Here is a 9,945-nt window from a genome sequence, read left to right as displayed (position 1 = left end):
GTGGTATGATTTCTCCTACCCAGCCTCTCTGGGGAGCAAGTGGGATATTAAAGTATCTCAAATGGGATATCCTCTCTCCCTCCCATCTTTCTAGCTGACCAGACTCCTAGCCAAGCACTTGGCTCCCACAGTGATTTGCAGTTTAGGGGCCTTCTTAAGCCAAATGTTCAAGTCTTTCATTCCTCACTGCAGCTCATCCCCAGCTCTAAAAAGTCAGAAATTTCTAAATTGTGTTAGAAATTCTCCAAACCTTCCCGTAAAACTGAAAACTTCCTGTAAAACCTATTTAATAAAATCATTGGGTACCTGTTTGCTCTTGCTGGCCAACTCCAACACGACACATCTCGAAAGCTGTCTGTCTGCAGTTTTTGAGTCAGCACAAGCCGTGTTTCCAGCAGACTGCATTCCATCTCTCCTGCACTTTTTGAGCAGTCTCCAGTCCCCCTTATGACCTTTCTTGGGCTGGTGATCCTCTCTAGGTCTGTCCTGGTCTCTGTGCCCAGCAGTGCACAATGTTCTGTCGCAGCCCTGCGAGGGCAGCGCTCACCGCTCCTGCCTCTGCCTTTCTCCTCTGGCTCCTGCATCCCTCGGCCCCGCAGCCCTGCTCCCGCCCGGGGCCGTGCTGTGCCCGTGGGGACGGCTCCCTCAGCACGGGGCTTTCCAGACGGCAGCCCCGCTGCCCATCTGCCGGGATGTCAGGGGATCTCCCGGGCCCGGGATACGCTGGCAGGGCCTGTCCGCGGGTCTCTCACGACTCGGTCCCGGTCACCCCGGGCCGCCCTGAGGAGCCCTGAGGGGAGCGGGGCCCGTCCCGCCTAAACCTCCCTGAGGTGATCGGGGCTCCCGCCTAAACCTCCCTGAGGTGATCGGGGCTCCCGCCTAAACGTCCCTGAGGGGAGCGCGGCCCCGGGCAGGGCGGGAGCGCCCAGCGCTGCCATCCCCGGCGCTCCCGCCCACAGAGCCCCTGGATGGTCAGGCTGGAAGGGCACACAGCGGCTCTCTGGTCCCACTCCCTGCCCCAGCAGGGCCACATCGGCGCACGTGGCACGGGGCTGTGTCCAGGCGGTTCTGGAACATCCCCAGCGAGGCAGACTCCGCACCCGCTCTGTGCAATCTGTTCCAGCGCGGTCACTCGCGCAGGGAAGAGGTTCTTCCCCCCCTTCGGGCGGGACTGGCCGTGCCCCGAATTTCTGCCCGCTGCGGTTTTCCTGCCGCCCGGCACGGCGAGCGGAGCCCGCGCGGGCGCTCCCTCAGCACTACAGCTCCCGGCAGCCCCCGCGCCGTGACTCGGCCGGGGCGCCGCGGCGCGGGCCGGGATGGAGTGAGGGGCGAGCGGCGGACAGAGCGCGGCCCGCGGCCCCCGCCCCTGCCTCGCTCCGCGCGGGTCTATGCGGCCCCCCGGAGACCATGGGATCCAGGATCAAGTGAGTGCCCCCCGCGGCTCTGCGGACCCGCTCTGAGCCCTCTGCAGAGCGAGAAGGGGATTGAGTTCCCCGCCCTCCCTGCGCTCCGGGAGAGGCCGCGCGGGCGGGACCCCGCGGGCCCCGGGCAGGGCGAGGAGGGGGACAGGGACGGGGCAGAGCGCTCCCGGCCCGCGGGACCCCGGCACGGGCAGCACGGGCCGTCACAGCCCGACCCCGGCGGGACCCCCGGCCCTGCCCCGGGAAGGGCGAGAGCGGCCCTGCCTCACCCTCACCCCCACCCCGCCACCGCCGCCCTCGGGGCCGGGCGGGGAGCGCGGCGTTATCGCCGCGGGCCTGGGCAGGGCGGGGGTGCCGCGCTGGGAACATCTCCGCGGCCAGCACCGGCGACGCCTGCCCGGGGGCGTGGAGCGGTCCAGGGAGCGCAGAGCTCTTTGGCCAGGTCAGAGTGCGCTCGTGGAAGGACCACGGTCTGTCCGGGAGACCTTCAGACTGCGTCAGCGAAGGGGTTTGGGGGAAGGAACAGTGATAGATGGTGCGAGTGATACATGTGTTGGGCCTGCAGATCCATGATCTCAATGGTTTTTTTTAGTTTTCAAAAAAACTGGTGGTTAATTTATTGGTAAGCCCTATTGATATGTTTGGTATTGTCACGTTAAAGGCCTCAGTTCATTCTTATGCCATTCCAGGAAAATTCAGTTCCTCTGAGACAGGCGAAGGTGTAATGAAGCCATCACCGAGCAGGGAGTGCTGGCTCTGTGTGTGAAAGGGTGATGGAGGGGAGAGACCCAGTTAGGCTCTGGTTTATTCAGCGGTTTCAGCAGGTGCTGTTGAGCAATTGTTCTTCCTTCTTGAACACAGGGATCTCCAAGATTACACAGAGCTTTAACTTTTCCCTTCTCTTGTTTAACATGAATACAAGACTAGAGGGGACATAGTTTATGTGATGACACATCTCAGTGTTCCCAAGCCCAGAGGCTGGATAGACATGTACATTTGTCTGCTCAGCCAGGTGTTTTAGGAACATGTAAGTGGATAATGAGTGTTTCTAATGCTGGCACTGAGGCAATTGGTTGGTTCCAGAAAGCCTTCCTTCCATGGGCATACTGTGGGCTTTAGCTTTGCACTTTATTGGCATATGTATTCTCAACTGTTACCACAAAGAAATCAAGGCCTGAGAAACTAGTGAAGCTCTTACAGACAAATACAGGTAGAATCTAAGACTGCTGGTATTTTTGGCAGCAGAGCAGGCTGTATCTGTAACCTGCACCTTCAGATCCTGCCATGGTCACCCTTGCTTGAATCACTTCAAGTTCGTGATTCAACATGACTTAGGATGGTCATTTTAGGATGACCTTATCTTAAATCTGTTCAAAGGCTGATACTGTAAATGCAGGACGGTTTTGTGTGCATACTGAATCCATAAGCTGTGTTTACCATCTTTGGGTTTGTGATTACTACCTGGACTTCCAGTGCCTTTGAGTAGACTTTGCTGAATGAGAATGTCATCAGGCAGGGTAGATGCTCCAACCACAAACTGGTGTCAGGGAGGAGATGTAGCTGTTAGAAATATTTAGTGCAGCCAGTGGACTTTAGGACTTTTGCTGTGCAAATTCTTTCAGTGTGAACTTTTCTTTCAAGATTGCAGATAAAACCCATGTCTTTCCCAGTCACCAGGAAAACACGGGTGATAACCCCAGATAAACATTGCTTTTCATTCTTACTGGACTGTGTGAGAAAGCATTTTGTCCATTCATTGATTAAACAACTTTGCCTTGAGCTACACTTGATAAATTGCTTTTCTGCATTTTGGACAGAACACTGTGCCCAGCTAGAGTAAGGACAAAACTTCAAACCAATCTTGAAGTATTTAAGGATGAGAGAGCCTGTCTGAGTAAGAGGCTTTTTTGGTTTGCTTTTCTGAGCTGGATGTTTAATCCACCAAAGATTTTAAGGTTGGTAAGTATCTCCCTTCTTGGGGCACGTTGGGAGTGTGAATGAGAAAACTGTTTGACAATTGGATGTGCTGAGGGACATCTCCTTTAGGAGTGTCACCAATATGTGCTGAAGCCCCAGTAAAAAAACAGTGCTCAGATCTCTAGCTCCTTGCAGTAGATTGATAACTGTGAGGGTTATTAAACTCCTTGGCACAGGATCCCTCGCACACACTGTGATAGACTCTGCAGGAAACCCGGGCATGTCTGTCAGCGAGGTTTCTGATGGGTGCATAATAATGAGTCATTTGAGGGAGAGAGTGCTTAGAGAAGAGCATCAGTGGCTGCATCAGACTGAAGTGAGAGAAATCAAGGAATTGCCAGCAGTCCTGTGAGCTCCTGGCTTCTGTATAGCTGCAGGCGAGAAAGCAGGTACAGAGAGTGTTGGGTTACAGAGCGGGTTCATCCGTGTAGCGGTGTCACAGGAACGTGCCAGCGCTCGTGCCACCGGGGCAGGCAGGATACAGGATACGGGGTGTGGGATAGCAGCCTCATTAACCTGCTGTATCACTGCTCTGCAGCCTTTGTGCTCCACCTTCCAGCACAAGAAGGATCCTTTCTTTATTTATTTTAAGTAGGGTGTCAATAGCAATCTGTTCAGCCTGGGACAACGCTGGGCACGTTCCTTGCCAGAGGTGGTTGTGTCTCCCTGATGACACAAGAGATACCCCATATTCAACTGGGAAAGCTTTCAGATATTTAACAGAAAGCTTGCCACATACTCAGATGGAAGATTATCCACCTAGGGAATACCAGGCAGAAGAAGTTAAATATATGAAAATTAATCAAGGCTTCAGTTGCAATTTCTGAATTGAATTAGCCATTACAGATTTCTGCTAATAATTTTATTTCTGCAAGAGTCGAGCAACTAATCTTGTTACAAGACAACTGATTATCAGGCAGTGTCAGGCTCCTCTCATGCCTCAGTTTCTAAGTGGAATGATACTTTCTGTCATAAGTGCTATTACACTACAAAAACATGCTCCTGACAGAATTGAAATAGGCTGTAGGTATGTAAGATATGTACTTCCATCATACAGCTTTGGAGCAGGACTTGGTTTAATTTTATTCTGCATAAATCTCTCAGAGTTTGGTAAAAACTAAAATTTTTCATAGTAAAAGGTACGTAAATACCTTATTTGAAGTATTATCTTACTTCAACATAAAATTGAATTTCATATTGGTTGCTTTGATACTGAAGTTATTTCTACATCAGAGATTTGAAGTAATTCCTACAAGTAGCATTTATCACAGAAGCAGTATTTCCTCATACAGCTCCTTCCTAAATTTCTATTTACAAAGAAGTATTGCATTTCCTCCTGAAATTACCCAGTTCTCAAGTAATTGAGTGTGCTGGGTTGACCATCTCAGGCAGACCCAAAACAGTGAGGTACTGTGTGTTTTTGTACATGTGTGTCCTATGCCTTTTCATTTTCACTGCATCTGTGTATTCACTGGATAAGTGACTGTGGGTCTGTAGGTGATTTTGGGGAGGAAAGGAAACGCAGGGGGTGTGTTTAAGGCTCTGCTGCTCTGGAGGATTGCAGGGGTTGAGGTCTCAGTGCCATGCACAGGTGGCACTGGGTGTCTGCAGGTCAGTTTAGTAGTCATAAAAACGGACTGCAGAATATACATATTATGATCCTGTTTATGCTGTATTTGCAAACTGTATGAAGTCTCACAGTGACTTGTTTCCTTAATTCCCCTGCAAAGTTATAAAATAGCCACAATCCAACAATGGTTTCATTCTCATATGGAGGTGTTGGTCATTGAATGCAGCCTTTAACACTGAGTTTCTCACTTGGCAAAGCTACTTCAGTTTCCCTGTTCATAGAAATCAATGGACATTTGTCATGGAAAATTAAAATACAAAATGTGGTGTCTTTTTGTCTGAAAGTTTTGGTATAGTCTGTGCTCCTGCCAGCTGACACAGTGGCTTAACACACGGGCTCTAACATAGTACTAAAAGGGTGTTTGTTATTTTAACCATTAGCTGTAAAAATATTATAAAATTCATAAATTTTAATTAAGGAAACAGGGTGCTAAAAATAAAGACATAAACAAGGAGGGTATGATAAGGCTGCACAGCAGTGTGTAGAAAGGAAGAATAACTTTCTGTGGCTATGGGATATCATTCCATCCTCCTCCTGTACCATGATTGTTGGAATGTGGCTAAACCCCAGTATTTGCAGCAGATTATGTGCAGCAACTTGAGTAGCACAGCGAGAATTGTGCAAGTTTGTTTTATATTGCACAATAACAGCTGACTTTGGATTTCTCATAACCTACGAATGTAGTTTTCTGGAAAAAAACAGCTACTTAAGACAAATCAGTTGGGAACTGGTGGCAAATTAAATTACCATTAATTGAATTGTGAACCATTGTTGCTCCTGAGAGGTGCTCTGTAAAACCAAGGAGTGTGATCCTGTGCTACTGAAAGCAGTGGGGCTTTTCTGTGGGTTTAAATAGGTGTGGGGTTTGGCTTAGAGCCACTTGAGTTAGACTAAGTGGGCCTGTGGCATGGCTAGAAATGTTTCCTTAATCCCTTTTGGTGTTAAAGTAGGATTAAAAATAATAGAAATTCTCTGAGGAGTAAGCTGAACTCCTTGACATGTTTATCTGTTTGGTTTCAGATGTTGGGTAAGATGAGTTTAATTTTTTAGGTTATCTTTCAGTTAGGAATTCTAGCATATGTATTTATGGGTCTTGTCATTATTTTCGTCCTTAGCTGTAAGGGAGTTACAAAATTCACAAGTTAATTATACCTCAGCGATTTTCTAATGTTAGATAGTTTGCATTAACACATAGGAGACAACATTATCACTATCCAAGCAACCATAAATTTGGAGCAGTAATTATGCAATTTTGATTCTTGACTTTAACCAGAAAGTCTAAGAATAAAGTGTCACATGTTCAGACCTGCAAAATCCTTGTTTCAGTAACTAAACAATTACAGTGTAATGTGTGATTCTCTTTAATCTCATAAAAAATTTCTGAAGTAGCTAAAATTGTTAGTCAGGAACTAACTCAAAATATTCTGTCTTATATAATCACCTGCTACTTTTGCATCCTCGTTACATTGTAAAATGCAATTCCAGAGCATCACTTATGGGGTTATGTTAGTAAGGACTGAAAATACACACCAAATGGCTTGTTTGTTTGTTTTGAAGTAATATCATTAACTTTTTACTTTTAGTAGTGGTATATTTATAAATCTTGCAAAGAGTAAATCTCTTTCCTCAAGCTTTATTTATGTTTTGTGGCTCAGTTTGCTGTTGGTTTTGACTATTGCACCTATTTCCTTGCATCTGGCAAGTTCCTGGATTTAAGGCCCTGGAGTCTCAGGAGGCCAAACCTTGGGCATTTGTAATATTCTCCAGCATGGCTTGGTTTTGACAGAGACAGAAATATTTTGACAGGTATTTTGCCCTGTGCACACCGAGCCATCCAAGCTCTGGGCTTGCCTGTGTGGCAGGAAGGCCTGAGAGCCAATCCAGGCTGGAACTCGGCAGGGGTTCCTCTGGTTCTTGTAGCTTTGTGTTCCAGAGTGCTGTGACTGCAATGGGGAGTGCTCTTAAACCACATTCTCAGTGTGCTCTATGCTTTCCTTTCCTTTCAGGCAAAACCCAGAAACTACCTTTGAGGTGTATGCAGAGGTGACCCACTCAGGAATCAGTTGCCTTGGGAAAGGTACTGTTTTGCACTGTGATTCTACCTATTTATTGTTTGAAACTGTTGTTAAGAACCATGTCTTGTGAGATCATGAAGTGTATTTAATATTATGCTGTTCTAGCTCTTAGAGATATCCTAATCACTGGTTCTGTGGAATCCTGTACAGTTAGGACTAATAAAGAGAAATTCTTGCCTCTGTCCCTCATTGTGGGCAATTTTCAGATTTCTTTGACTGTTTTACCCTTTTTTTGTTTTTTTAAATAGAAATAACTCTCTTCATTAGGTTGAAAAAGTAAGTACTTTTTCAGATTGGTATTTACTTCTTATTTAAGAAAGAGGTAATTAAAATAAAAAAAATTACTCTTAAAACATCTCATGTGAAATTTATTTTTACTTCCTCTTTTTTACTTGTCTACAGAAGTATTTTTATCTGCTCCCAGAATTCTTTGATCGAATGGCTTTATCTAGAAATAAGACATGGACACAGCTTGTGGTTTGGTTAACTGTTTTTACCAAGCATTGTTGTCCTACCGTAATTGTACAAGTGTTTTTCTGTAATATGCTTTTTGACAAATATTCCTGTGTTTATGCTAGAGAAGTGTCATAACTGCTGAAACCAACATGTATTTGTGAACCAAAGTGTATTTGTGAATTTTTTGTTGTGCTCTTGTGTCACCTGAGGAACTTGATCAAATAAGCAGGAAAAGTGAAGGCTGAAATTCGTAATCCCAGAATTTAGTTCAGTCTCTAGAATGCTACAAAAAGGAGGGATGTCAGCATTAAATAATTATGATTAGTCAGCACATGCTGAAGTAATATTTCTTTTGTCAATTATAAAATGGTCACATGTGTGCCGCAGATATGGTGCAATGAACCAAAAGAGAGAGTTTTTCTATCTCCGAGCCTGGAAAGCCCCTTCCCTCCTGTCTGTCTGTCTTTGTTACAGTCCACAAAAGTCAAATAGCTGCACTCTGTCCTGTCCTGCCAGAGCCTCCTTAGGAGCTGTAACTGGAGTACAGTCCTGGCTTGTCCTCCTGCTCTGTGCCATCACAACTGTTTGATGGAACTGCAGGAGCCCTTTTAATAACTGCTCTTTGTGTCTGCACATCTGACCTGGATTCTAGTGCCAGAAAATCGGAACAAATTTGACCATAAACATTACATTGTACAGTACTAGTGTCTGGGTATAATCTTCTCTTTGAAGTTTGTTTGCATCCCCCTGGAGGGATTAATTCCCTGCTGTGGGAAGGTGGGTTAAAAAGCATGGAAACTACTTTACAGGTTTTTAATTGGAGAATTTAGTATACATTTTGTTCTATAAACCAACTGATTCTGTGGGAGTTTCACTTAGTTGTGTTTTTAGGTTTGTTGTATGTACTTCTAGGTGCAAAATCTTCAAAAATTCTTTTTAGGGAGTAAAAAAAGTTCTAAAACTTGTTTTTGCAACTCATGTATTCTGAAGTTATTAATTCTCTCTGGGTAATCTTTTAAGAGATTTTTTCCCCAACCAATTTTTTTTTTTATATCTAAGAGATACCCTTTATTCTCAGAAGCCTTAGATTTGTGTCTCCCCAAATATTTTGTCATTTTGCTTCAAATGAAGGTTGATTCTCTGCAGTGTCAGCTGTACCATGTCCCAGGCGAATCCCCATTCGGGCACACAGCCCCAGAGATCCACGGAGCTCACTGCTGCTCCTTGGCTGTGGGCTCTGCCCGAGCCCAGGGTGGCTCAGGGCTTGTTTCTGCAGCCAGGGAATGTTTGGCAAGGAGCAGCTGCTGTTCACAACAGCAAAATCTGGAAAAGGGGTATAAGGACCAAGGTATCAGGCAAGTTTGAAAAACTATTTCTCCACATTTAATCAATCCCCAGATTAACTAAGACAACTGTTTTTGAGGTCCATGTCTCATGCTGTTGATACTTAAAATGCTCTTAATTCTGATATCAATCTTCTGAGCTGGTCTCGAGGAGAATGAGTTGCTCCAAAGCTGTAACTGTCCCAGTGTGGGGGATTGTGTGGCTTGTGATTGTTTTTGATTGCTCTGTTTTGTGATTCCAAACCCCAGCTGGCAGCTCAGCCCCACGCAGCCACTCGCTCCCCCAGCCTGGTGGGATGGGGAGAGAGCTGCAAGAGTGAAGGTGAGAAAGTAGCAAAGGATGTTTGCCATGTGAGTATGGAATATCAACTGGAATTTAAAGCTTTGATGTACTTCATAGTTCACTTGCATCCTACTGAAATGGGAGGTACTGACTGGTGTCCTTAACTCCTGGCAGACAGTTGTGCATTCAAGTCACTTTGCTGCTCGTGGAATTCACAGTCGTGCATGAAATGTTATTTGGTTCATAACTTTTGACATGGATGAAAACAGCATTTTCCATTTGCTGTCATACAGAACTATCTAGGTTGGAAAAGACCTTTAAGATCACTGAGTCCAACCACAACCCTGACAGTGCCAAGACCATGTCCCCCACACTGTGTCTGCACGTCCTTTGGATCCCCCCAGGGATGGGGACCCCACCACTGCCCTGGGCAGCTGTGCCAGGGCTTCCTGTGGAAGGTTCTCACTTTGTCACCGAGACAATGGGCTGCAGAAGGAACAAACCTGTTCTGGGCTCCAGGGAAGGCGTCAATAAACTGGAACAAGTTCAGTGGGGGGCCATGAGGATGGTGAGCTGGAGCACCTCACTGTGAGGAGACGAGTGCTGGGCTGGGTCCAGGGAAGGAGGAGGCTCCAGGGAACTGAGCAGCAGCTTCCATACCTGGGAGGAGTTCTTTGGGAGGGGACATGCAGGCTCTCCACAGCCGTGCCTGGCAGCAGGACGAGGTGCAGTGACAGGCTGGATGAAGAGACGTCCTAAG

General features: G+C 46.5%; 1 protein-coding gene across 4 annotated transcripts in view; it reads left to right on the top strand.

Annotated features, from left to right (window-relative positions):
- The first annotated feature begins 1,301 nt into the window (after window positions 1–1,301).
- The window catches only part of DENND1A (DENN domain containing 1A), a 144,879-nt gene continuing 136,235 nt past the window's right edge, over window positions 1,302–9,945 (top strand). For all 4 annotated transcript variants that reach the window (XM_050319891.1, XM_050319888.1, XM_050319889.1 and 1 more), the window contains exons 1-2: window positions 1,302–1,424; window positions 7,035–7,105. In XM_050319891.1, coding sequence (XP_050175848.1) covers window positions 1,408–1,424; window positions 7,035–7,105 — 88 coding nt within the window. In that variant the 5' untranslated portion in view covers window positions 1,302–1,407. The remainder of the gene's footprint in view (window positions 1,425–7,034; window positions 7,106–9,945) is intronic.

Source organism: Myiozetetes cayanensis, unplaced genomic scaffold (genome assembly GCF_022539395.1).
Source record: "Myiozetetes cayanensis isolate MyiCay16 unplaced genomic scaffold, myiCay2020 scf23, whole genome shotgun sequence".
Taxonomy (NCBI): Eukaryota; Metazoa; Chordata; class Aves; order Passeriformes; family Tyrannidae; genus Myiozetetes; species Myiozetetes cayanensis.
The sequence above is the reverse complement of the archived record's forward strand: the minus strand, read 5'-3'. Positions and strand labels throughout refer to the sequence as shown.